This window comes from Petaurus breviceps, unplaced genomic scaffold, assembly GCF_028583685.1.
Source record: "Petaurus breviceps papuanus isolate PSGF00001 unplaced genomic scaffold, PetGlider_PUasm1.0 90763, whole genome shotgun sequence".
Lineage (NCBI taxonomy): Eukaryota > Metazoa > Chordata > Mammalia > Diprotodontia > Petauridae > Petaurus > Petaurus breviceps.
This window is the reverse complement of record NW_027187340.1, coordinates 7,237,578-7,265,342: the sequence shown is the minus strand read 5'-3', so window position 1 is coordinate 7,265,342 and position 27,765 is coordinate 7,237,578. Positions and strand designations below refer to the sequence as shown.

Below are 27,765 nucleotides of genomic sequence, written 5' to 3'. Positions count from 1 at the left end.
AGGACTCAAACCTTTCGCCACCTAGCGGCCTCTCTGAAGTATAATCTCTCTTCCATCCCAACTGCTTTCTCTACAATCAGGTTTGGGTTTCGATCAGACACTTATTACTGTGTGACGCTGGATAAATTACTTAACCGCTCTGGGCCAGTTTTCCCATCTATAAAACAACTCGATTACCTCCAAAATCCTTTCCAAGCTTTACTGCTCTTTTCCTAATTAATAGTGCTGACTTGCGAATTAGAGAGATGCCTTGAAGTGAACAAAAAATACTAGTGCCCTGAGCATTGATGCACGTTTCGTGTTCCTATCAAATAACTAGTTGCAAGCATTGAATAAGAACATTCTTACTGTCAGGTAATAAAAGCCTCTGGGAATGTGCCTGGATTTTATTTTGTTCTTTTCAAATGTCATTTAATACAAGTAAGCACCAAGTCACGATTTTGTTGCTTCTGTTGAATGAAATTGAAGATGTTTTCTTTATTCTCATTGTAAATTCCTCCTTTGTAACTTCCCTGCCTACTCTTGGGACCCTTAGGATTAGAGATTTAGAGCTGCCTAAATGGACCTGGGGCTCTGGGTCCTGGAGGAAGCGACCTCAGAGGCTATTTAATGCAAAACTTCTCATTTTACAGATGAAGAAACTAAGCGGCAGGTGTAGGTTAAGCCACTTGGCAAAGTCACTTAGGTAGTAATAAATCTTCGAAAGGTAGGATTATGAATCTAGGTCCTCCTTTGACTCCTTAACCAGTGCTCTTCCCAATCTAGACCTTTCAATTTTTTTTAACAGTGAGGAAATTGGGACCCAAAGAGAGTGATTTGCCCAAGATTACAGCACTATATATTATTATATACGTGGCATTATATGACTGGCACCTTTATTTTGACTTGTGAACGTTTCTGGGTAGGTGTCTTCTCTTCTCTCTACTAATTATATGGCTCCAGAACTGACTTTTGTATCTCTCTCTCCCAAGCCCCAGCAATAGCCATATAAGATATTAAGTGCTTGTTGGATTGGACCGAACTGAGAATTCCTCTCCATGCTCAGCAATTAGAGTCCAGTTCCTTTGCAAGGTGCTAGGTTTGTGACTTTATTCAACAGAAACCCACTGCTGGAGCCAGAGAAAATAAAGCAGCCTACCAGAGTGAACAAAACATTTAGTTTGGCTGGCATTCGAATGACCTCAAGTAACAAAGCTGAGATGTTTAATTGCACCCAGGTATCACCACTTATATGATAATACACCCAACCTCATTATTGGACTCGGAAAGGAACGGCTTAATGCTTGGTGGGGGGGAAAGCCCTTTAAGGAATGAGGTTCTGGTATCCGCTCATATCCCGCAATGAACAGGGTTCTTGCTTTCTTAAAAGCCTCCAGAAAATTACTAGAACCTTTCGCAATTCCATTCCCGGGCATAGCATTTTCAGTTGCTGCCCTTAAAGGGAGACTGAAACTAGGAAAATCAGACTGAAATAATTTCCCCTGGAGTCGTTATTTTCCTTTTAAGCTTTGAAATCAACGTCTGTAGCCAGCAACTGCACGGACCGCGGATCTCCAAGCACTTTCAAAATTTCACTTTCAGGGAGAGTAAAATTAATCAGAAGTCAGTCGGGTTAAGTCACACTTGGGAAAACTCTCCAAACTTGCAGCGTCTGTAACATTTTTCACACCCTCCTGGGACAATCCATACAAATGCATCCAATAAAAGGAAAGCGGAATTTAAGGGTGGTGAGACAATATTCTACTCTCTCGTGCCACCCAACCACGGTCAGACCAAGTTAGGAATGGGTTTACCCGGTACCCTGCGTCCGGCCCAGTCCAGACAAGCACCGCCCCCTTGGGGGTGTGACAAGACTCCGCCTCCAGCGCCCTTCTATGACGTAACAATGCCACGCGTCTAGATCCTCTTTAGAGGGGAGAAGAATAGAGGAAAGTGGTCCCGGGGATCTTTTGGAAGCAACTTCGGGAGTCATGCATTTTTCCTTTAAATGCGTTCTTTTTTTGCAGGCTTTAAGCTTCTTTTCTCTCCTTATTCAGGGACAAAAACTAGAGGAAGGTATGGATGAAGTGAAAATAGAAGTTTTGCACCTTCCAGAAAACTGTTCTCCCAAAAGCAAGAAGGGGGACCTGCTCAACGCCCATTATGATGGCTACTTGGCAAACGGCACCAAATTCTACTGCAGGTAGGGAACTCAGGCTGAACAACACCGTCGTCCAGATGTGTACCAAATCTGACCCTGCGCCCTCCGACATACTAATTATGTTCGGTAGACAGGGAGCAGGGAATGGAATCGTGCGTCCTTCTTATCAAATCAGACCAAGTTCTGCATTTATGCAAAGCCTGAAGATGTTACGACCAAGTGGTATCTAAAGAGCGAGATGATTCATTTTTCTTTATTTGATTAATTATTACTGTTAAAAAGTACTGAAAGATGGAGACGTAGGCCCAAGATGTAACCGTATCTGCTTTTTTTTTCTCTTTGTACGTTGAGGTCATTTCATCTGTACCAAAGAGTGTATATATTTATGTATATTGAACTATACATATATGTAGGTAGTGCACTATATGTGAGAGTGTTTTTCATAATACACATCCTTTTTTCCCCTGAAATGATTGTAGAGGATCTGAATACTAACAGTAGGAAGGTTCAGTGTTACTCCTTCAGCATTTCTTACTGGCGATTTCCGGAATTTTAGGAGGTATTTAGCAAGTTGTGCCCCTAGGGAGCACTATGCCCCAGACTAGGAGAATCTCTGTGGCTGCAACACAAGACTTGGGTATTATTTCTGTTTTTCCTTCGATAGGACCTCCCAGTCTCAATGTTATATCAATTAATGACTTGTTTTCTTATATTACTCAAAGTATTTTTTTTCCTCAAGTCATTCTTGAAATCTAAAAAAGGTGATGATAGGAGACAACAGGGGGGAAATCATGTTCTTCCTGTTTAGATGCTAACTGGAATTCTCTGAGGCCAATTATTATTCCATGAATTCAACCAATTAAATCCTGCAAGTATTTGTTAAGCACCTACTTAATATTTAAAAAGGTGCTTGGGAATATAAAAACATCAATGGCAGTTTCTGCTCTCTAGGAACTTAAATTATAAATGGAAAGATATGACAAATATAAAAATATAGGTGGTATTAAGAAAGGAGAAAACATAATAAATTGGGGGCTAGGGAAGATTAGGAAAAGTTTCACAGCTTCATTAGGAAAAAATTAAGTTGAGAATAAAAAGGTAGTTCCTTGCTACTAGTAGCTTTGGGCAAATTATATTCCTATTCTGACCCCATTTCTAAGGAAATTTAAGCTAAAACTATTTAGGAATACACAGTACTCCTATGTGCTCCCAGTGTACAAAATGGGTAACATAAGGGGTATGCTGGAGCCAGCTCAGTGTGGTTATCTAGAAAGCCAATTGTTAAATTTTTAATGTGAGCATATTTATTCCTTGGAAATGGCTAATGCAACCAATTATACTTCTTTTGTTGTTGTTGATTAGACTTTAAAAAGTGATGAATGGAGAAAATGTTAATGCAGATTAAACTTGAAAGTGTGTCCTGAGTACATTTTTAATTTTCCGTGAGACCTGGTTATTAAATATTAACCAGCACACCTCCAAGTATAGATTAACTAATGATACAGAGCTATTTAATATTTAAAATAGCATCTCAGTTCTGATATATATAGTTGATACTGTTAATTGTCTAACATTATCTCTATTATAGGTCTTTTACTTTCCATGGCATGACTTCACTACTTAAATATGTTCTTTTTTTCTTCTTTTTTTTACGATAGCCGGACACAAAATAAAGGTCATCCAAAATGGTTTGTTCTTGGTGTTGGGCAAGTAATAAAAGGCCTAGATATTGCTATGATGGGTATGTGTTCTGGAGAAAAAAGAAAAGTGACAATACCTCCTTCACTGGCCTATGGAAAGGAAGGCTATGGTAAAATACTTATTATTAAACTTGATAATCCTATTCTATTCTATTTCAGTTATATTTCAAAATGAATCATTAGAATAACTAATCATATAATTTTTCTGTTCTATAATGCTTAATTCTAGGTGCTTTATTATTTTTAATGTCCTCAGTACCTCATAGGTATGAATACTTCCACTCCTAGACAAAATTCATTTCTTCATGAGTGGCTTATGTGGTAACCAGCCTTCTGGATCTGAAGTCAGAGGTCCTAGGGTTCAAATTTCAGCTCTGAAGCTTGCTCCCCTTGTGACTTTGGACAAACTTAACTTCTCTGGGCCCTTAGTTTCCCAACCTGCAAAATGAAGGGAGTTGGTTGGATGAAAATCTTTAATGTCCCTCTGAATCTAGAGTCCTAATTTTATTTTTTTCAATGTCTATGCTGGTCCTCAGACAATAGACTTAAGTTGAGATTGTTTCATTCTTAGTCTGAATAAATGCTTAATTGATTGCTGAAAAAGCTTGGCTAGGACCTTGAGGTGCTTGCCACTTTTCCCTGGCAAAACCTTCAAGAACTAAGTGGGGTCACTGCTAGTCCACAGTGAGGCACTAGGGTTGGACCTTAGTGGAGGTGGAAATAATAACTTACATTTATGTAACCCTTAAGGTTAGCAAAATGCCGTTCCTACAACAGCCCTATGGGGTGGGAAACTATTATTATCCTCATTTTACATATAAGGAAACTGAGGCTCAGGAAGGTTGTGACTTGATTATGGTTGTCCACCTAGTGAAGGATAAGACAAGGATTCAGGCCTAAATATTCTTTTTCTTTCCATTACTCTTTCTTTGTACCATGCTGTCTTTCAAGATGAAAGTCAAACTTAAAAAATGAAGACAACCAAATATATAGGAGAGGATTCCCAGAGTCATTGTTATATCAGCAAGTCACTGACTTAACCACACACAAGAAATTGCTTTATAGAGTGCTGATTCAAATGGGCTAAAGTCTTCAGGGTCCATCTACATTTTTTTTTCTTTTTGGAGGGCAACTGGGGTTAAGTAACTTGACCAAGGTAACATGGCTAGTTATTTTGTGTGGGTGTTAAGGGTCTGAGGCCGGAACCAAACTTGGGTCCTCCTGACTCCCAGGGCCGGTGTTTTATTCACTGGGCCACCTAACCACCCCCATCTACTTCTTAATCCACCACAGAGAAGGGATGAAAAAGAGAAATGGACCTGATGCATGTAGACAAAATTCTAGCTCTCCCCAGTCAGGGAGAGGGCTGGTACAGTCCTAGAGCCATAGGGAACATAGTTCTTCCCTTCTGCCTTCTGAACTTCCAGAAGACTTGTCCAAGCTGGATTTGAAAGAAATGGTCTGCTGTGTGAGACAGCCATTGCTACATCCCTGGGGTGTTGACATTATGCAGTGTCCCAAAAGTCTTACTGCAGTTTGAGGTTATTAAAGCTTAAAATGGCACTAAGACTTTTGGGACAATCCTGTGTGACTACAAAAAAAGCAGTGACAGCCTAATAATCACAACCCCTGACACATAGGTGGTGTGCTGTCAACAAAGTTACTGAATTTTGAATAATAGTGTAGTTCACATGTATTAGAGAAGTGCTGGGACCTCATTCTGGTCACTTGTTTGTCCATTCTGTCTGTCAGTGAAAAAAGGTAGAGAATCATTTTCCTATTGCTATAGATTCATAGCAGAGACTTCAAGAAGTCAACTAACCTGTGTCTTGGATAGTCAAGACAAATGGACCTCTAAAGCACCTAGAGAGAAGTGTGTCAATATTTCTTCTCTCAGAATCTAATTGTCTATAGCTAACTCCAGCCATTCCAAATTTATCTTGGTTGTATTTGTCTATTATTTGGTCCCATCTGAACATTCAGCACCCCTTGAAAAAAAGGATTTATATACCAAGTTTTCAGTTTTGCAGAGACCTACAATGATGCACTTATTTAATATCATGTGAGGCTCGAAAAAAAGTAATTATGTTCGATAGGAATTTGAATCCTTTATCCAACAGAATCAAATTAAGTGATGCATTGTGCAAAAAATGAATGACGATACTAGATATTAGAGCCAAGTTACATCTAAGGAACAGTGAACTTAAAGGAGCAGAAGTGGAGGGGTGGCTTTAGTGCTTTATCCTTCAGGAGGAGCAATTACAGTAAGATACTCAGGGACTCTAGACACCTAGAAAAGGTGAGATAACTAGGAACTAACACTAAGTAGGTGACTGCCTCCTAACAGGCCTTTGGGCTACTGAGGAGTTGCACTCTGAGAAGCCTGACCCAAATACCACAGGTTTCCTTTATAGGTTAAAAAAATCCTTCCCCAGCCACATATGAGAACTTTATAGTTTCTTAATCTGACTCAGATACTCCCATAGTATGCTTCCATTTTGCCAGGCATTTCAATTAACTCATTCTTTGGATCCTGGGAGTTATAAAGGCTGGTGTCATTTTCTAATAAAATCTGTTCCCCTGGGGGCTAGTTAGGGTTTGGTTTGGGGGAGAAGTGGAAGAGTAGAATTTTTTGTGTGATCCAGTACTGTTTCTGTATCTGTGGACAAACTTAAGTAACCTAGATTCACCTGCTATAACCTGAGCACTTTGTATTCTTTGAATAAAAGGCTCTTTATAAATCTAACAGATAAACTTGAGTCCTTGTATTTAGTTCACAATGAAGAGGGGAAATAGCTAGCTTTCTTTAAAGTAATCTTTTTAATGACCTCTAAAGACTATTATTAACTTTCTCTCTTTTACTTTTCCTTCTTTTAATTATTTTTTAAAAAATAATCATTCTTAATTCAACATTTGTTAAGTGCTTACTGCATTTGAGGTTTTATGGTAGGAGCTAAAAGGGTCTACCGGGTGTCATCATGGCAGAATACATCTACTTCGAATGCAAAACAGCAGTATATGCAATCACTGCCTTTTCCCTAGGTTTGTTGAACTATTGTGGAACTTGCATTGAAAAGAGAAATAGCTTAGGAATCAGGACAGTGAGGTAGTCAATAAGTATTAAGTACCCATAGTGCCAGGCACTGTGTTAAGTGCTGGGGAAAGGCAAAAGGTGATCTCTTCCCTCAGGGAGCTCATAATCTAATGCAGAAGACTGAAAATAAATATGTACAAACTACATACAGGATAAACAAAATAATTAACAGAACTTCTGTTAATTAGAATTAACTAGAATTCAGTTTTGATCTTTGCTCTGCCACTAATTATCTTTGCTGACCCTTGAATAAATCACTTCTGGGCCTTAGTTTCCTTCTATAGAAGACTAAAAGTATACTTAGATAATCACATTGGTCCCTTTTGCCCCAAACATTGTATGCTTCTATGATATATAAGAAGATCACTGATAGAATTTAGATCTGGAAAGCTTAATTGACATTTTAAGGTTTGTACACTTAATAAAGTATGTTAAAACTTTGTAAACCATAAGAAACCATGTCTAAGGAGCAAGAAGTTTGTTCATAATTGTTTTGATTTATTTTTACAAAATTCATTACTATATATACCTAATCTCAGATAAAACTCTATGTTAAGGAAAAATTCAAAGGAAGCATTTTCTCTGCATTATCCTTGTCTTCTGCTATAGGGTATTCCAGCATGTCTTGAAATGCATGTGATTTTTTTTTAGGGCTTTATTTACCCTGTCTGTTCATGTGGTACATAGCATTTCTCAAAGTCTTCATGTTATAACACTACCATATGGACTTCATCTCCTAATGTCTGTCATCTGTACAGCAAATGCCCATAATCCTATATATATGTATTTATATATTCTTAAAATTTATTTAAAGAAAAACTCATTTTGGTAATACTTTACATGCTTGCAATTTTTATTCAGAAACTTGGCATGTTTGTGTATACACATGTGTGTATATGTATATATTTTTACATAATTAGCCTTGGAATTTGAGTTTTGAATTTTTTCTTTTGTTCTTATCAAGGAAGTTTTCTTCCTGTGACCAGGAGATGATAGCTGGACAAATTAGAAACATGAAAATGAGTTTTCCAGAAATCATCATTGACTATCTAGCTCTTTGCTTATAGGTCAGGTAAGCATGTTGTCACAACACTAACCTTTGCTATTAATTGCATGATGCATAAGTCAGATTTCTTTTGTACTGACTATGGCTCTCACTGCTCCCATTCTGTTTTTGTTTCTGGCTTTAATGTTCCTTTCTCTTCAGATTCCATAAACCTTTTAGCAAAAAAAATTTTTTTACAATAGAATACTTAACTTTCTCTACTATGCACATAATTACTAGTTCTTGCCGATAAGGAAGAGATATTTTGGCACAAGTGAATAGAAATGTCAGTTATTTCTTTGAATATGTTGTATTAATTAACTGAAATATATTGTCTCTTAGAAGAAACATGGTGAATGGAGTTCACTGGCCTTGTAGTCAGAAAGACCCAGATTTGAGTTTTGCCTCAGATACATACTAGCTGTATCTAATGATGGACAAGTTAACCTCTCAGTAACTCCAAGAAACTCTATGAATTATAGATATTCTGTAGGGCTTCTTAAACTTTTTCCATTCGAGACCCCTTCAGCACATCTTAAACTGTGGGTCACGACCTCATATGGGTAACTAGAGTATAGATTATAGTGACTAGAGTATAGCCCTTCTCCACTGGACTGAAGAAATTACCTTAATTCCCATTCTAATGGAATCACAGGTCCAGACCAGAAAAGAAAAGTCTGCTATCTAGGTGAAAACCTCATGTGCTATCAGTCAATAGATTGGTTCTTCATTAAGTAGTCACATTCCCTCCAAGATCTTTATAACATACATCATCACAAATGAAATCTCTTCATAAAATGTATAGATATTTTCTGGCACTCATTTTTTTTTCATTTTATATTGAGTCAGAGTCATGGCTAATGTTTATTTTATCCATATTTTTTAAGTAACTACGTAATAATTTAATTTCTAGGAAATGTCAATAATGCTGAATCTTTCTATGAATCTTATCTTGAGTTCTATATTTTTACATCTTTTTTTCTGCATTAGTTCTCTTTTAATTACCATGCTTATAACGATATTTAAAAATAACAGAGATGCCGCCAATAAGTACCAAATGAGTGGTGATTATTGGTTCTACCTTAATCAAAAATATTTGAAGTCTGTGATTCCTTTGAAATGTCATACTTTGGATAAAAATCATAAGGAAAATGCTTAAGAAATCATAAAAATACTAATGAAATATTTTAAAAAAAACATAAAGGCATCAATATTCATAATATTATTTGTTACTTCATCTTTAGCCAAAACCTCTGTTCACATTTACTTTTTTTGGTCATCTCCTTAGCACAAGGCTTGATTCCACCAGATACAACACTGATTTTCGAGATTGAACTCTATGCTGTGACCAAAGGACCCCGAAGCATTGAAACATTTAAACAGATAGATGTGGACAATGACAAGAAACTTTCTAAAATGGAGGTAACCCAAACAAAACCTAACGTCAGGTTTCACTTGTAAACCATTGTTTTAGCATGTTTGTCCCAAAGGGGGTTCCCTTTTGCATTTTAAACTCTAGCTTAGGCTTTCTTTCATATAACCTTCAATCCTGCATAAAGATTGATTTTGCATAATCCTACAAATTTCTTCCATTCCTTCTTTCTCTCTAGACTTGCTCTTGCCTGGTATCATGACTTCCAACTCCTTGATCCCTTGTTCTTATCTCAGGTCACCTCCTCTGCTCTTACTTCCCTTGTGTCTTGTGTTGACCACATGGCCTACCACTGTCAAGATTCCCTAGTAGCCATAATTCTAGAAGCCTCCATTCCCTTAACTTTCATTTTTTTAAAATTCTGAATAAACTATAAATGAGCATTTCATATATGTTGTAGAACAAGGAAAGGATTTTACATAAAACTGCAACTCTATTAATATAGACCTTTTTTTTTTCTTGCTATTTGGAGGGCAATTTGGGTTAAGTGACTTGCACAGCTAGTTTTTGTGTTGTGTCTGAGGCGGATTTGAACTCAGGTTCTCCTGACTCCAGGGCCGGTACTCTATTCACTGCGCCACCTAGCCGCCCCAGAGTTTTTTCTTGTTAAATATAATGAATTGAACATGTAACTTTCAGAGCTGTCCAGCTTGTTTGTGATTTTTTCTGATCTTCATCCTATTCTCTTCTTATTTGGGGAGCAGGGGGATCCCTATCTCCCTCTCATCTTCCCCTACTCCCTCATTATAAAAAAAAAATAGGGGGTGGCTAGGTGGTGCAGTGAATAGAGCACCAGCCCTGGAGTCAGGAGGACCTGAGTTCGGATCCGGCCTCAGACATGTAACACACACAAAAAAAACTAGCCGTGTGTCATTGGGCAAGTCACTTAACCCCAATTGCCCTCCAAAAAGAAAAAAAAATCCTTGTTATAAATAAGCAAAATAAGTTCCTACATAGGCCAAAAACATCCAAATCAAAAACAGTTCAATATGTGTTTTGATGAGTATCACTTCTATCAGGTTGTGGGTAACACGCCTCAATCAGTCTCTGGAATCGTGGCTATTTGTTTCATTGACCAGAGTTCTTCAATCTTCAAAGTTTTTTTTAATTTCAATGTGTGGTGGTTATTGTTACATAAATTGTTCTTCTGGTTCTGCTCACTTAACTCTGCACCATTTCATACAAGTCTCCCCGGTGTCTCCAGAGCCTTCTTTTTCACCATTTCTTATGACAGTAACATTCTTGTGTATTCATGTGCCATAATTTGTTCGGCCATTCCCCAGTTGTTGGGTATCCCCTCACTTCCTCAAATTCCCAACTTGATCATCCTCAAGCCTATTTTTGAAGTTGCTAAATCTGCTAATACCTCAGACATAGGGACCCCACCACCACCATGTTTCTTAGCTTTTACTCTAGGGATACTAACATTAGTGGAATAAGTCATAAAATTGTCTCATTCCCTTCCATATATATTTATGATATATAACTTCCTCATAGCATGCAGCAGTCTTTTCTTGTCAACTCTTAATGATTCCCTTATCTTATTCTTCACTCTGGACTTGTTGTATCCTCTTCCTCACCCCCCTCAAAGGTGGATACTTCCCAAATTGCTGTCCCACTCTTTTTCTCTCTTGCCTCTATATGTTCTCTCTGATCACAATCTTATTTGCTCACATAGATTCAAATTCTGCCTCTGTATAGATAATCCAAAATTTACATCTCCAAAGCTGCGCTTAACACTTGCATCTACAGTGTCGTTTATTATATCTCAGAGACCTGGATGTCTCAAAGGAACCTCAACTCAGCATGTCCAAAACCGAATATATCTTAACTTCAAAACTTGTCTTCCTTTTGATTTCACTATATCTGTCAGTAACACCATCACTTATCCAGGATCTCATATTTAAAATCTTAATGCTATCTTTTCCTCTCCAATATCCAAATAAATCAATGACATCTGTTGAGTCACCCCTCCAATATCCCTCTCACTGACTCCTTTCTCTCCATTCTTCCTGCTACCCCTCAAAGACAGGCCCCTGATTGCCACATAGACTATTACAATAATTTCCTAAATAGTCATCCTACCTGTGTTGTGCCCATTCCATTCCATTCTTGACAGCAATACCAGATTTGACTGATATTCATTTCTTTAGCCACCTCCTTTCTTTCTCTCACCCCCTTCTCCCACAGTCCTTTCATGATGTATCTAAGAAATCTCTTACCTTGGCCAATAGCAAATAGCAAGAAGGGAGTTAATTTCTCTCAACTACTTGGGTAGGGTAAGTTAGAACTTAATGGACACAGAATATGCCATGAATGGGACCACTGACCACTATGCTAGCTGTTTTTGTTAAATGGTTACTTTTATGCAAGCTTCTCTGATAATTCTATGCCATTCTCCTCAAGTCCTGTTTTAAAGGCTTAACACTGACAACTCTCCATCAAGAATCTTTACAGAGAAACTCCGATGGCCATTGGTCACCCATCATAATTCTCCATTGTTAGGGAAATAAAATATAGTAGTTTTCTAAAATGCATTAGCATCTCTTTGCCATGGAGTAGAAACAGGCTTCAGACATCTTAGGGGCCCCCACAATCCTTTTCTCCAAATTACAGTAGAGAGTCCCCAAAAGGTAACTGATTTAGCTGCAGTTTCCACAGATGTCATTGCCAAGCATAAAATAATATTGAAGAATGGTCTGAAATTAACAGTTAAGATTTCAAAAACTATCAGTAAATGAGTCATAGCATTAATAAGTAAGTGCATTTTAATTTGTGTGTATTATAAAATCAGGCCTAATAAAAATAATAAGTTAGCATTTAAGGTTTGCACAGTGTTTTATATTACTTTATTATATTATTTTATCCTACCCTGAAAAGTAGAAAAGCTGTTATTATCCCCATATTCTGAGACCTCTGCTCAGAATATTCATTTAAATCCAGTTATTTATATAGCCTCATAGGTTAAAAAAAATGCATTTGACCAGTTGTTATATAATGTTATAATCCAATATATGTAAAGCAGTTTGCAAACCTTAAAGCACTATATAAATTCTAGCTATTATGATTAATTATAATTGAATTAATTCAATAAATCTAATTGATTAATCCTAATGAAAAGCCTGATATAATGAATTTAATGAATTCAGGGCCTCTTTACTTACCCATATCTTTCTTTTCTTCCTAAAATATTATAGCAAAAATAAAACGGGATTTATTAATACGAGCCAGCAGGAAAGGGCATTCTTGCCTGTGGAAAGATTTGCTTGCTTTCTAAGAAATGACAATGTTATAAATTTTTTAGGACCTTGACCTTCTATTTCCTTAAAACAAACAAACAAGAAACTGTTCTCTCTGGTGTTCTAGGGTCACCCCAGAACATTCTCTTTCCTTCCTAAATGAGTTCAGTACCTGGCTCATAGTACCTCTCTCTACTTAAACTCCTGACTGCATATTAGGGGACTTAAACATACATGTCACTCACTGCTCCTTCAATACTCAACTTCCAAGTTTCTCATTTGGCTCATTTCCCTTGCCCTACTCCTCGACTTCACCTCAGCTATACGCAGAGATGGTCATACTCTTGATCTCGCCATCATTCAAATGTGTTCTGCTTCCATGATCAGGAACTCTGAAATGCCTTTATCTGATCATAATCTCTTATCACTTCATCTTTCCCTCTAACCTACCATCCTAATCCTGTTCCTTGCTTTCACTGTGACCTCTAATCCTCTCAGTTCTTGCCAAGGCCATCACCCCTGTACTGGCTCCATTCTCCTTCCTTTTCTAGACCCCTTGATGAATCAGTTCTAATCTGTAATATCCTCTACACTCTAATCTCTTGCCCCTTTGTCCTATCCCTGATCATGTCTTGCAAACCCCTAACCTTGGATTACTCCCACCAATCAATCTACCATTTTGTCTTCTGTTCACCTACTGCTGAACAGGGTTGGAAAAAAGTCATAACCATGTTGAGAGAGTCCATGATAAATTAATGTCACATAATCTCAACTTGGACCCTCATTGTAGCAAAGCAATTCTTTTATACCTCCTTAATACATAAACCCGCTTTTAACCTTCCCACAATTCTTCCTCCTACCCTCTCAATTGATGATTGAGATGATAATGAAATAATGATTAAAAAATGGTGATAAAAAAATAAGGTCACTCACTCCCTCTTCTCCCCTCCTAATCTCACATCACTCAGACATCTTCCACTGTCTCACATGAGGAAATAATGGCAGAGTTCGTGTTTTTTTTCTTTCTTTGTATACTTAGTGCTTAGCATAGTGTATGTATCTGATTAATAAGTGCTTGTTTGTAGATTAATACCCTTCACAACAACTTTATAAAACTATTCATAAAGAGGGGAAGGGAGACAAAGTCCTACCAATCCTTGGTAGGAGAAAAAAAAAAGAACACACCATTATTATGTGTGCCTGGTTGTTCAGCTGCTGCCTGAGAACAGCTGATGTAGCCCTCATAAAATCTTTATCTTACCACTGGATACCATACCCAGGACAAGTGGATGGACTGGCCACCTGTGCTGCTAAAACTGTCCTAGAGTTTCCCTGTAGCCTTCTGACAGTGCCCTCACAATTTTTCTTGCTCTCATTTCCTTCAGCCTTTACCACTCTTGCTTTCTAATAACTGCTACCTTTTCTTTAGTTGTGGCCTGAAGCATATGTGGATGACTTGCTCTCTATTTCACCTCCACCCAAAATAAAAGTTTATAGTTTTTAAAATAACTTATACAATGGTTTTTCATTCTATAATACTTCACAATAATCTGTCAGTTTCCTTGGGTTCTCTATTCCCACTCAGTGACTGATAATAGAAATTCCATATTCTAAAAGAAACTTGTTCTTGTTTGAAAAAATACTTTAAAGTGTTTACTCTTTATGACCCAGTGCTCACGATCACAATAAAAACTGTGACTATAAGTAAACCATTATGTTCAATCACAAAATATACCAAACTCTCCAGATAAAGGATAGAACTGAAGCATTTATTCAGACGCCAGAAAACTGAATCCCAAAACCAATATGCCAATTCCATCACAGTACCAGATATTAAGAAGCCATAATAACGCTGAGAGCCACAGCATCCTTCAGCCTTCCCACAAACCAATACAAGATCACTATCTACTCACAAACCTCTCCATCTCCTTGCCTGACCGTCCTTTCTCTTCCACCATCTGGCTAGCTCTGACTTATAGCTTCCTGTGGGCTCTGCTTCCCTTCAGCAAACACCTCCCACCACAAGCTCTATGTGACCACACTCAGTTTATTAGGGGGCAGAATTTATCTTCACAGCAGGGAAGCTTCCTGTGGGCTCTGCTCTACCCTTTAGCAAATTCCCTTCATCACAGGCTCCATGTGATTACATTCAGCCTATTAGGGGGGCAGAGTTAACTTTAAAAGCAGGGGAGGTCCTCAAACTCCCCTACAGGTCTATTAAAGGGGCAGGGAAGATCTTCAAATTCCCATTCTCATTACAATGACACATCCACAAGTAGGGAAATTGATAATGCCACCTACCGTGGCACTTGACAAATATGATGCAGATTCAAATTAATTTTACCACAAAGCCCAGATTGTGTTTTATTTATTGAATTTTGATTAACATTTTAAGTGTCAGAAGGATTGCAGTATATCTGCTTTGATAGCAGAGATTTTTCTAAAATGCTATCTTGAATTTTTAAAAAGCACTTTTAAGATGATTTTTTATTGTTGAAGTTGTATATGAATGTATATGAGATTTATCTTATTTGCCTACAATGCAGTTTTAACATAGAACATAGAAATTCAAGAAAAATATATAATACCATGAAATACATGTCATAAAAATCAACATCTTTGAAAAGTTCTAATATGAAGAGGTTTGGGGGATTTTCCCCAAACAAATTTCCTTTAAAGTTGACAACCTTAGGTTTCCTTTTTCGATGCTCCACATGGTAACTATCCTCTTATAGCAATGTAGTTTGGGACTTTGTAATGTCTACATTCCTCATTAAATTCTCCAAAGATGTAGTTTGGGGTTTCATAACGTCTACATTCCTCATTAAATTTGCCAAGATGCTTTACAAGATGTTTGTTTCAGCAAGTGTTCTTTTTTTTTTTAACATAGATCAATTATTACTTGAAAAAGGAATTTGAGAAAGATGATAAACCACGTGACCAGTCATATCATGATTCTGTGTTAGAAGATATTTTTAAGAAAAATGACCACGATCGAGATGGCTTCATTTCTTCCAAGGAGTATAATGTATATCAACATGATGAGCTATAGCATATCTTTCTAAATTTGACTGTCTTTTGTATTATCAACAAAAACATTTTTATCCAAATTTTGCTTACTTTTTTCCTATAGGCCACATTTTGATATCTTCAAAAATATTAATTTCTGAACATTATGTAAATTTTAATAATAAATTATAATGTACCCCCCAAAATAGTGGAAAAGGTAAGAATTCTATATTCTCTGTTTTATTTAGTAATGCCTGTGAACACAGATTTCATTATTTTGATGAAGCAGCCAACATCTCAGACTCAAAATTTCCAAAACTTTAACTCATCGTCTTTCTTTCTAAACTTGCGCTCCTTTCCAGCTTCCCTCTCTCTGTTGATGACAACACCATTCTTCTAGATATTAAATTTCAAAACTTTGGAATCATATTTGACTTTTTTTTCAAACTCTATATTCAATAATTTGCCAAAAACTATCATTTCTATCTCTGCCACATTTTTCATCTGTTCCCTCCTCCACTTCCACTACCACCCCCACCCCATCTCTTGTCCTATTTTACTGACTTCCTAACCGGTCTTTTCCCCTCCAGTTTCTTTCTCTTCCAACTCATCTTCACACAGTTGGTAAAGTAGCTCTAAATTGGCACATCACTCCCCTACTTAAAGACTTAGTGACTCCCATTTGCCTACAGAATAAAATATAGACTTGCATTTAAGGCTATCTACCCCCTCATACCGTGTATAATCAAGGACAAACAAAAATCTAGTATATACCAAAATATTCATTGCAATACTTTATGGTAACATAGAATTGGAAAGTGGTTGTCCATAGATTAGACAACGACTAAAAATACTGTGGTATATGAATGTAATGGAATACTGCTAAATATAAGTATTGTTAAGTGTTCTGTTCATTCATAATGAGCCTGAGGAATTCAGAGAAATATGGGAATATCCATAGGAACTGATGTAAACAAATGGAATCAAGAGGCTTAAGACTTAAGACAATGATTATAATAATATAAATGAAAAGATCACTAAAAAGAAACTGGACTCCAAATAACTGGGGGAAAAAAATGAAAGTCCAGGAAGACAGATAATGAAACCTTCTCCATCATGGTAGAGAAAGGGGGGACTAAGAGGACAAACATTGTACATGTCAGATTCATTTACTTTAGAAGAGATGTTTTCACTTAATTGTTGGTCTTTGCCACCAGGGGAGCTTCAGTCCCCTCACTGGGAAAGATTGAAATGATTGATGTAAAGACAAAAGGCATCAATAAAACCATTTTTAAGGACTCACTACCCTTTAAATTATGTTGACAAAAATCTAAAATATGAGTAAAATTTTCAGAAAATATAATTTTTGTGCTGCGCTCATTTTAAGATACTTCAGTATGCTTTTACTTCATGTCACCATCTTCAAGTAACTGGCTTTATACACTTTTCTAAATACTATGACAATAACCTCTCAAGAAATTGACTTACACTTATACATACTTTTATAAAATATAGTAAAAAAACAAACAACTGGATAACTTGTCATGTTGACTCTTACTTCAGCCTTCTACAATATATGGTATCTTCTGTGAAATGCCAAAAACAGTGTGATTATATAATCTTTCTTAATCTGAAGGATATGAAAATTGTATTGTTCCACAATGAATCACTCTAATTATCCAATACCTGCTGATAAAAATTAAAGTGGCTGAAATTACATTTAAAAGTTTTTAGTAAAGTAAAAAGGGCTATTTTGAAACCATGCTCTATATCCAAAGAAAGACGAAATTAAATTTTTTCTGCATAAACACAAGTACATTAATGTATTAGCACAGGTAATTGATATACAGTTGTTTTATGTCTCTCTACATATGGAGAACCTGTGGAGTAACTAATTTTGAATGTGTATTTTATAGTCAGTGTGGCATACTGAATAGAGAGCTGGCCTTGAAGCCAGGAAGAACTGGATTCGAGGCCTGTGTCTAACACCTACTGCTATGTGATCTTGCTCCATCCACCTGTACAAAATGCAGAGAAAGTGGTGACCTGCATCGGCAGAGGGAATTTCTTTACCTGGGAGTTGCTTATACCAATGAAATCACAGGGCCTGTCCTCATCCCTATGATTGTTTTTCATTTTGGTATTTTTCTTTTGTATGTCTTCTCTTCATATAGGTCAAGTGACAAAAAATTAGGGTCCGATAGATTTTGTTTGCAAATTCTGGATGCCTTGTAGTACAGAAAAATAAGACCTTCTAAACCCACATACATTAAAGCATTTTGTTCTTATGCATCTTCATGATAGAGGAAAAACAGAAGATTGGTCTTTGCAATAGTTTTGAAGTGGCAATAAGGAACCTTATAACCACAAAATTATAAAGCAGATACATATTCAATAGCAACAACCTACTTCCCAATCTCTAGTTCTTTTAATTCTGTTTATGAAAACTTATTCTTGGAGAATTCTTAATGTCCTTTCAATTGGATACTACAGTTAAACATATATGACTACGTTAAATTCTTAAAATTTTTCTCATTTTACCAGGCCATAAGTGGTGTATTTTTTTCAAAAAAAAGAAAACATTTCAACATTCAATTCATTAAAATGTTGAATTAATGTCATTAAAAATAAAACTGATATTCAGGGGAAAAAAATTTCAATTTTTGTAGAGTTTTCTTACCTTAAATGACAATACCACATTTTTGTAGTGACTATTCCAAATGTTTCTGAAACATGAAATATAAAGAATTTTGAGGAAAATTAAAATGCAAATATCACTGCAATTAATTTTTACCTTTCTTATATTTCTCATAATTAATCTACTCATTTGAATCCAGGTCATCTGAAAAAGGTTATGGCACAATTACACTTAAAAGTTCATCAAAGGCACTTATTTTATTTCATTCTCTTGTGCCAAATGTCAAAGCAGGGCACAGCGTGGAGCCTTACATACTTCTGTCCATTGAAAGAGCACTCAAAACATCCATAAACAGTTTCCCTCTTATAGTTCCCCATTCCACAGAGGACACAAGGCCCTTTTGGAATATTGTGATTGAGTAAATTAACTCGGACATGAGTCCCTTCTCTCAGAGAGAAATCAGTCATACTGAGGGGTTTATCATAGTAGTAATCTGAGAAGAGGTCATCCATGTAAAGTTCAGAGCGAGCAATGGCATCCATCACCCTTCTATCTGAAAAGGAAAGCACACAAAAATAAAGTGTTATTAAAGGTACAACAAGGAAAAAAGATAAAGCCACAAAAGACATCCTTTATAAATATGTCATCTAAAATTTAAAATACCTTAACAGTAAATTCAAGAGTTTTTATTATAATCAGGAATGAATCAAATTACAAAATTTTTAAATTTAGATTCTTCATTTTGATTAGAGACAACTGAATAGATAAGTTTATACATTAATGAAGAAGGGAAAATATGCATCCCAAATACCCTTTCAATTATGTCACAGATGATCAGTATCAAACGACATACTTCGTTCAAACAGAATATTTCTTAATCTGTAGAGTACTGCAAATGTTGTTGTTTCTTCTCTCTCAAATCCTCCTTTTGACACTGAAGTGACACAAAGGTCTATCAAAAAGAAAAAAAAAGCATAGCACAACACTATTAGGAAAAATAAATTGAAATTCAGCTTATCTGTAACTTGTTTGTATAGAGTTGTTTCCATGGTGTCTCCCCCATTCTATTGTAAGCTCTTTGGGAACAGGGACTGGGGTTTGTTTTTTCTTTTTTGCCTTTCTTTATAGCCCCAGCACTTAGAACAATGCCTCACATATAGAAGGCACTTAATAAACGCTTGGTGACTGACTTTCCAACTCTAATAAAAACATCCCCATCCTTTCTTATATCCATACTTACAGAAGTCCAAATCCAGCTCCCTGAGCAAGACTTCGTTATGTAAACAATAGGCTTTGGACTATTATTTGCTTCTCTGGTCTTCTGCCTATCACCTCCTCTCACACGATCTGTATAAGTCATTTATTGGTAATTGGGGAAAAAGAAAGCCACCAAAGAGCTAAAATAGATTCACCCATAATCTTATTCAGATGGTGTTGACAGACTATGATCACTAGGGGGCTCCCCTGCCTCAACCATTTGGATTTCATGGTTTTCTTTTTTTTTTTTTTAATCCAATTTAGGATTTTCTATAGCCCTAAAACTTTTGTAAAGTGAGCCCTGGCGGTCATTAAAAACAAAACAAAACAAAACTTCAGAGATTACAAAAATACACCACTTATTATAACCACAAATTTCTAATATTTATACACTGCTTCTTTCCTGGAGATAAATAATTCATATTTGACTATACAAATTTTTTCTTTTCAAAATGTTACATAGGATATGTAAAAAAAATGATCAAGCCAGGGAGAGCTACTTTAGAGGAGCAGGTGGATTAATACAGATTAAATGAGAAGCCAAACTGTGTATTAACTGAGTATCTACACAAGCACCCAAAAACTGTAAACTAGTAAACAAATGGTCAGGCAGCATTAGCAACAGACGTTTGGTAGAGTTCATCTGGCTATACCAGAGACTTTAAATATCATAATCTTTACATAATTTAAATATTATAATCTTTACATTTCTAAACAAAAATGACTAAGGAAAGTAATCAAAGAAAAGCTAGGAAACAGTTAAGGGAGAACCTATCTGCCCCTGAGGTGAATTTTCAATCCCATCTGATCCAAATGTACTCTTATCTTTGGGTCACTGAAGAACCAACACGTGGCTGATGAGACAAAAGATCATAGAAAATGGTAGGGGCATCTAGGTGGCAAACCAGCCCTGGAGTCAGGAGGACCTGAGTTCAAATTTCACCTCAGACGCTTAATTAATTAGCTGTGTGACCTTGGGCAAGTCACTTAACCCTAATTGCCTTGCCTTCCCCCCCTCCAAAAAAAAACAAAAACAAAAAAAGAAAATTGGAAAGATTCTACACAAGACTGGAGAACTACAAATGTCCCAGTTTTCAAAAAGGGGAAGAAAACAGAATCTATAAATAGGTCAGTGAGTTTGATGTTGATTCCTGGAAAAGTTCTAGAATGGATGATTAAAGAAGTGGTTGACAAATATCTAGAAAGGAAAGTAGTGATTACAAAAAGCCAGCATGGCTTCATTAAGTACAAGTCATGCCAGACTAATCTCAGTTCCTTTTTCAGCAGGATTACTAAATTAGTAGATGAAGGGACATAATCTACCTATGCTTCAGCAAAGCTTTTGAGAAAGCAGAGAGATATGGATCAGACAATAATATAATCAAAGAGATTCAGAACTAGGTGAATGGCCAGATTAATGGTTCAATGTCAAAGTGGCAGGAAGTCTCTAATAAAGACCCCATGGATCTGGGACTAGCCTTGTGCTGTTTAACATTTTTATCAATGATAAAGGTATAGATGGTATGCTTATCAAATCTGAAGATGACCCAAAGTTGTGAAGGATAGTTAATGTGTATCTTGACAGGCTAGAGCATTGGTTTCAATCCAACAAGGTGAAATTCAATAGGGATAAGATTCAAGCCTTAAGTACAAAAAAGAAATGAACCCCACAAAGACTGAGGCCTGGATAGAGAGTACGTGTTCTGAGAAAGATCTCAGGGTTTTAATGGACTGCAAGCTCAATGAGTCAGCAATGCAATGTGGCAAGCAAAAAGCCAATAGATCTTGAGTTTCATTAAGAAAGGCACAGCTTCCAAGAATAGGGAGGCTATAATCCCACTGTACCCTGCCTTCATCTGGGGTATTGTGTTCAGAGTTCTAGGCACTATAATTTTAAAAGGACATTGATAAACTAGAAAGTATCCAGAAGAGGGCAACTAGGTAGGTGAAGGGCCTTGAATCATGTTATATAGGGATCAACTAAAGGAATGAAGGAACTTAGCGGGGAAGGGCAGATGATAGCTGGATTAGAGTATTTGAAAGGGTGTCATGTGGATGGAAAATCAGACCTGTACTACTAACCCCAGCAGGCAGAACAGGAACAATGGGTAGAAATCACAAGGGGGCCAATTTGGGCTTGGTATTGGGAAAAACTTCCTAACACTTAGAGCTAGCTGTGCAAAAGTGAACAGGGTTCCCTAGAGAGGCAGTGCCCCCTCCTGGGGGGGGGGGGTCTTCAAGCAGAGGCTAAACAACCACTTGTCTGACATGTGATAATTGGGGCACTTCCTGTATGACTTGGACAAGATGATCACTGAGGTCCCTTCCAGCTCTCTGTAAAAGAGGTGGCTATCAGATGTACTTAGAGATGTTTAAAAAGGAGCAAAGGGGCTGCTTACAAGGTTCAATTCAATTCAATAAACAATCTAATGTGCAATTTATAGAAAGGATTGTACCGGGGTGGCTAGGTGGCACAGTGAATAGAGCACCAGTCCTAGAGTCAGGAGGACCTGAGTTCAAATCTGGCCTCAGACACTTAACACAAAAACTAGTCTGTGACCTTGGGCAAGTCACTTAACCCCAATTGCCCTCCAAAAAGCAAAAAATATTTAAATAAATAAAAATAAAAATAAGAAAGGATTGTACCAAGAAAGAAACAAAGATTACATAAAATGGCCCCTGATCTCAGTATCACTTGAAAGTACCTGAGAGGAAAAACCTGGACTTACATGAATTGATACAGAGTGAAGTGAGCAGAACCATTATACACAGTATCAGCAACATTGCACAATAATCAGTATGAACAATTTAGCTCTTCTCAGCAATGCAATGATCCAAGACAATTCCAAAAGACTCAATGATGGAAAATGCTATTCACAGCCAGAGAAAGAACTGATGGAGTCTGACTGCAGATCAAAGCATACTATCTCACTTTTTTTTCCCATGGTTCTTTTCTTTTGGTCTATTTCTTCTTTTACAACATGACTGATATGGAAATATGTTTTACATGATTGCACATACATAATCTATATTAAATTGGTAAGAGTCTTAGAGTGAGCATGATGAGGGAGGAAGGGAAATAATTTGGAACTCAATTTAAAAAAATGAATGTTAAAAATTATCTTTACATGTAAATTGGAAAAAAATAAAATACTATTTTTAAAAAGAAAGAAAGTACCTGAGCAGTGCAAGGTGCTATATGAGATTAGAAAGAACACTATTGACTAAGAAGTTCAAGGAAAGCATCCCGAAGAATGTGACATTTGAGCTAGGCTTTAACGAACACATAGGACTTCAATAGGAAGGGGTGAAGATAGCAATCTAGGATGTATAATAAAGCCCATATACAGAGGCAGGAAAAGACAGGATGGGTATAGATGTTGAGTAGTCTGGAGTACCTAAAGTGAAGAATATTTTGAGAAGATGGTAGTATAAATTAAGATTGAAAAAATTATAGCATTTAGAGCAGACCTAAGAGGCCATCTATCTCAATCCCTACATTTTGTAGATTTTAAAGAGCAATTTGGAGTAGGAAAAGGATGCTGAGCTAGAAGTTGTGATAGACCTGGATTTCTGGTTTTGATTAGCTGTTTTACCATGGGTAAATCACTTTCTCTCTCTAGACCTCAATTTAAATTGATATAACCATATATCTAGCTTACAGAATTATTGTAAGGAACAAATTAAATATATGCAGTCTGTAAACCTAGCTTTTTATCACATGGGAATATTTTATGCCACTATTGCTCTAAACTGAAGGAAAGCTGATTGACATATTTTTACCTTTTCATCCAAAACACTTAGGTCGTGACTAGCTCAGCACAGGAAGATTTAAACATTTATCAACAGTTTAAATTTAAACAATTAATGCGACTTTGTAGTGACCCAGCGGTGAGACCGCTAGGCAGCTCCCCAACCCGCTGGACAGGGACTCTGCTGCAGGCCTCGTGCCCCCGCCGCCTCCTCGTGTTTTCCTCTACGGCCCCGGGCACATAGTATGATCATTAGGTGTTCAGTTTCCCAACAACTTTCTATGGAAAATCAAGGGAAGTGGGCCATGGTTGCCGTGAGCAACTTTGAAGAGCGGGACACCTTTAGAGAAGCTTGATCAAGGTGCCATCATCGTGAGACCCTCCAGATCAGGACTCCGGCAGAGTTCTCTATCTCGTCTTGCTCAATCAGTGGAGGCTATCTTTCCATTTTTCCCCTGCCTCCTGGGAAGTAGCAGAAGGCTAGCATCGAATCATGGTTGGATTTAAGCCTACAGATGTGCCCCCAACAGCCACCGTAAAGTTCCTTGGGGCTGGCACTGCTGTCTGCATCGCTGACCTCATCACCTTCCCCCTGGACACAGCCAAAGTTCGACTGCAGATTCAAGGAGAGAGCCAGGGGGCTGTCCGAGCTTCTTCTACCACTGCCCAGTATCGGGGTGTCATGGGTACCATTCTGACCATGGTCAAGACTGAGGGCCCTGGCAGCCTGTACAATGGGCTGGTGGCTGGGTTGCAACGCCAGATGAGTTTTGCCTCTGTTCGAATTGGCCTCTATGACTCTGTCAAGCAGTTCTACACCAAGGGATCTGAGCATGCAGGCATTGGGAGCCGCCTCCTGGCAGGCTGCACCACAGGGGCTCTGGCAGTGGGCGTAGCCCAACCCACAGATGTGGTAAAGGTACGTTTCCAGGCCCAGGCTCGTGCAGGTGGCAGCCAGAGATACCAGGGTACAGTGGATGCCTATAAGACTATCGCCAGAGAAGAGGGCCTTCGAGGCTTATGGAAAGGAACTTCACCTAATGTTGCCCGCAATGCTATTGTCAACTGTGCTGAGCTGGTGACCTATGATCTCATCAAAGATGCCCTTCTGAAGGCCCACCTTATGACTGATGACCTTCCATGCCACTTCACATCAGCCTTTGGGGCTGGCTTCTGCACCACCATCATTGCTTCCCCTGTGGACGTGGTCAAGACGAGATACATGAACTCTGCCGCGGGCCAGTATGCCAGTGCTGGCCACTGCGCTCTCACCATGCTTCAGAAGGAGGGACCCCAAGCCTTCTACAAGGGGTTCATGCCTTCCTTCCTCCGCTTGGGCTCCTGGAATGTAGTGATGTTTGTCACCTATGAGCAACTGAAACGGGCCCTGATGGCCGCTCGCACTTCCCGGGAAGCTCCCTTCTGAGCCCTCTCCTGCTAGCTTTATGCCTTATTCCCCCCCTCCCCCCCACACACACACACTGAGTCCTACCCCATCCTGCCTCCTCCCCTCCCGTTTTATTTTCCCCTTATTCCTCTCCTCCCCTGCCTTAGCATTGAAGGAACTCCCCCCCCCCTTAGAGTTAGCCCCATTTAAACCTCCATCCAGCCTACTTCTGCCATTGTTGTCTCACTAAGTTCTTAAGCTCCTTACTTCTAATAAAGCCAGACCAGAACTCCCAAAAAAAAAAAAAAACAATTAATGCTTATTGGGTACCTATTTTGTGCAGAGCACCCACTTTGCTAGATATTATACAATAAAAGTACAGACTCACAGATACATCTGCCTAGTTTCATACCATGCTTAAGAAAAAGGAATATAAAAAGTAGATAAGCAGTTGTGTCAACCAACAAGTATTTTAAAATTATTTTTATAAAACTTTTAAAATATAAACCTGAGATTCACAGATTTAAGTTGAATAGCCACAAATGTCAAGGTTAGAAATAAATTTCCCTGAGAGTATTTATTTTATGTCCATTAAGTTGTTTGAAGTTGTTGGTTTTTTTAAAAATTGCTTTTTTGTTCTAGAAACCTGGAAATCAAAGCCAGCAGCCCTAGGCAAATATAACATAGTGTCTTTAAGGTTAGGAAAACCTCTCCTTTCTACATTTTCCCCTCATCTCTCCCTCCTACCCCAACAAACACACTTCCTATCCTTTAAGGTGCTCAGTTTTTTTTTTCTTACCTACCCACCCTCCCACCCCCTCCATCAAAATCTGCTTTTAGAAAAAGATTTTATAAAAGTCATTTGCATCCTAGTGTAACAGTTGTTCAACATGTTGCTTCTTCCAGTCATTTTTGACACTGACCTCTGATCGGAGGATGCAATACAATTGCTTTAAGATATAAAGCAAACAGGTGGCAGATTTTATGAGGAATGGGGGGTCCCCATACTAGCTAAAAGTCACCTACTGCCATTTCTACATAAGACTAACCCTTCTGGAAAGCATTACTTAATTTTAATGATTTCATTTTCACACAAAATAACTGCTAAGTAATTTCTGAATTAAAATAGTTTATTTGAAAAGCATAAATAAAAAATATCTCACAAACAGATTACTTACCAAAGGCACCATCCAAATAAATGAAAAGTTCAAAAACACTAAAAGCTATGGTTGTGTGTGCTGGAAAAACAATAGCTTTGTCTCTTCCCTTTGGGTTTTGTTCATCAATAATGTGAAACTAATTTTCAAAAAAGAAATAACATGTATTAGTAGGGAGTCAGGAATGAAAAGGAAATTCTTTGAGTGTGAATGAAATTTTGAAGGAATTGCATTTGTTCAACACTCTAGACATGCATGGTTTTTTAAAATTATCAGGATAATCCTACTTTTAAAGTAAAGAACCATCTTGTTTGAAGTTATTTGGCTCTTCTAGGAACAAGAATTCTCTACTTGGAAATGGTAATTTATCTCAAGGAAGGAACTACTTTACCCCTATTTCATTCACATTACTGTTAGATCTAATAACGTTAAAGCCAATGCAATAATAATTCGATCTAAGAGCTGAATCCTTTAGTCCCCCTCACTCCTTTTATATTTAGTTACAAATGCAAGTCAAATAGATTATTTGAAAGTTTCCTTCAGTCTCACTGGCCTACTGATGTGTGGAACTGTTCTAATGCTTTGAGACTTTAGGCAGTCTTCAAACATTACTCTAAACCAAAAGCCTGTTTGTGTCTTTCAGGTCAGTGAAAGTTCTAATTCATAGGTGAATGGTTTGTTAAACTAACCAGATTAAATCAATACTTTCCATTTCAAGTTTCAGTACAAACCAGTAGTCCCAAGCAGACAATGCTTCACTTTACTAAGATTTAGATAAAATTTAACTGAAACCTTACCTTTCCATTCCTAAAAATGCAACTCTTTTTAAATGAAATTAATCAAATCATTATTTATTATGCTTCACTAGATCAAGATAAAGAAGAATTACAATTGGCCTAAAGAATTAAATCGAAATAACTCTTTAAGGGTGGCCAGGTAGCACAGCGAGTAAGAGCACAGGCTCCAGTGTCCGGATGACCTGAGGATCAAATCCAAGCTCAGATACTCAGCACCACACCCAGAAATAACTGGCTGTGTAACCTTGAGCAAGTTACTTAACCCCGATTGCTTAAAAAAAAATAACTCTTTAAAATTATTTTAAAATAAAAATTTAAACTCTGAATAAGGTAAATTTGGTCACAAAAAATATTACCATAGAAAATTGTAATATTTTAGGTTCCTATAAACAACTTAACCTTAATCCTTTATTTTAAAAGTATAATCTGTATGACTAAAAAAAGAAAAACATACTCTTTGAACCAAACCACTACTTTCATTCTTGTAGCAATATTTCAGTGATTAAAGGATGGTTTTTTGTTATATGTACTTTATTTCACAAGGATGAGTATTTAAGCATCATTTAATTCACTGAATTTAGTATCCAAATTCTCTTGGAGATTTTTTTCAGAAGTTTGGCACACAAATAAAAATTCCAATGAAAGAAACTTCATATTTTCTATCAAAATTTTAACCAAAAAAAAATGCTATTACAACTATTCTTTTGTCCTACTACCACTAAAAAACTAGTTTCTGGCTTGAAAAAAAAAAATATATATATATATATACATATATATCACAACCTTTTAGTTAGTAAGAGAAGTCTTTTAAGGATATTTACCCTCACTGCTTCCCCACGCATTCCAGCATGCACAGATAATGAACACTGGCGTGTTGTTCTAATACTTTCCATGACCACACACAATACTGCCTTTCTACTACTCCTCGATTGACGGATTAGGCAGTGATCGAAGTTAATTTTTCTAAAATAAAGAAAAGAGAAATCCACAGGTACTTTTGTATTACCTAATTACATTTATTTTGTTTCTAATTATTCATAAATATGAAAGCATAAAAATGAATAAAAACCTTTCCTGTTACATAAAACAATTTGAACAAGCTTAAAAGGAATCAATAT

At 37.1% G+C, this 27,765-nt stretch overlaps 2 protein-coding genes and 1 pseudogene across 6 annotated transcripts in view; 2 read left to right on the top strand and 1 right to left on the bottom strand.

Annotated features, from left to right (window-relative positions):
* The first annotated feature begins 1,866 nt into the window (after positions 1 to 1,866).
* Positions 1,867 to 15,865, top strand: FKBP7 (FKBP prolyl isomerase 7). Its single transcript, XM_069068498.1, has 4 exons — positions 1,867 to 2,182; positions 3,799 to 3,950; positions 9,268 to 9,401; positions 15,541 to 15,865. The coding sequence occupies exons 1-4, from the start codon at positions 1,971 to 1,973 to the stop codon at positions 15,700 to 15,702; spliced, it is 660 nt and encodes a 219-aa protein (XP_068924599.1). The 5' UTR covers positions 1,867 to 1,970; the 3' UTR covers positions 15,703 to 15,865.
* Positions 15,866 to 18,528: 2,663 nt separating this feature from the next.
* The window catches only part of PJVK (pejvakin), a 24,629-nt gene continuing 15,392 nt past the window's right edge, over positions 18,529 to 27,765 (bottom strand). For all 5 annotated transcript variants that reach the window (XM_069068491.1, XM_069068492.1, XM_069068489.1 and 2 more), the window contains 4 exons: positions 27,469 to 27,610; positions 25,872 to 25,989; positions 19,151 to 19,249; positions 18,529 to 18,850 (listed from right to left, as the gene is read on the bottom strand). In XM_069068491.1, the coding sequence (XP_068924592.1) occupies positions 18,555 to 18,850; positions 19,151 to 19,249; positions 25,872 to 25,989; positions 27,469 to 27,610 (655 nt within the window). In that variant the 3' untranslated portion in view covers positions 18,529 to 18,554. The remainder of the gene's footprint in view (positions 18,851 to 19,150; positions 19,250 to 25,871; positions 25,990 to 27,468; positions 27,611 to 27,765) is intronic.
* Positions 23,493 to 25,005, top strand: LOC138146543 (dicarboxylate carrier SLC25A8 pseudogene; annotated as a pseudogene).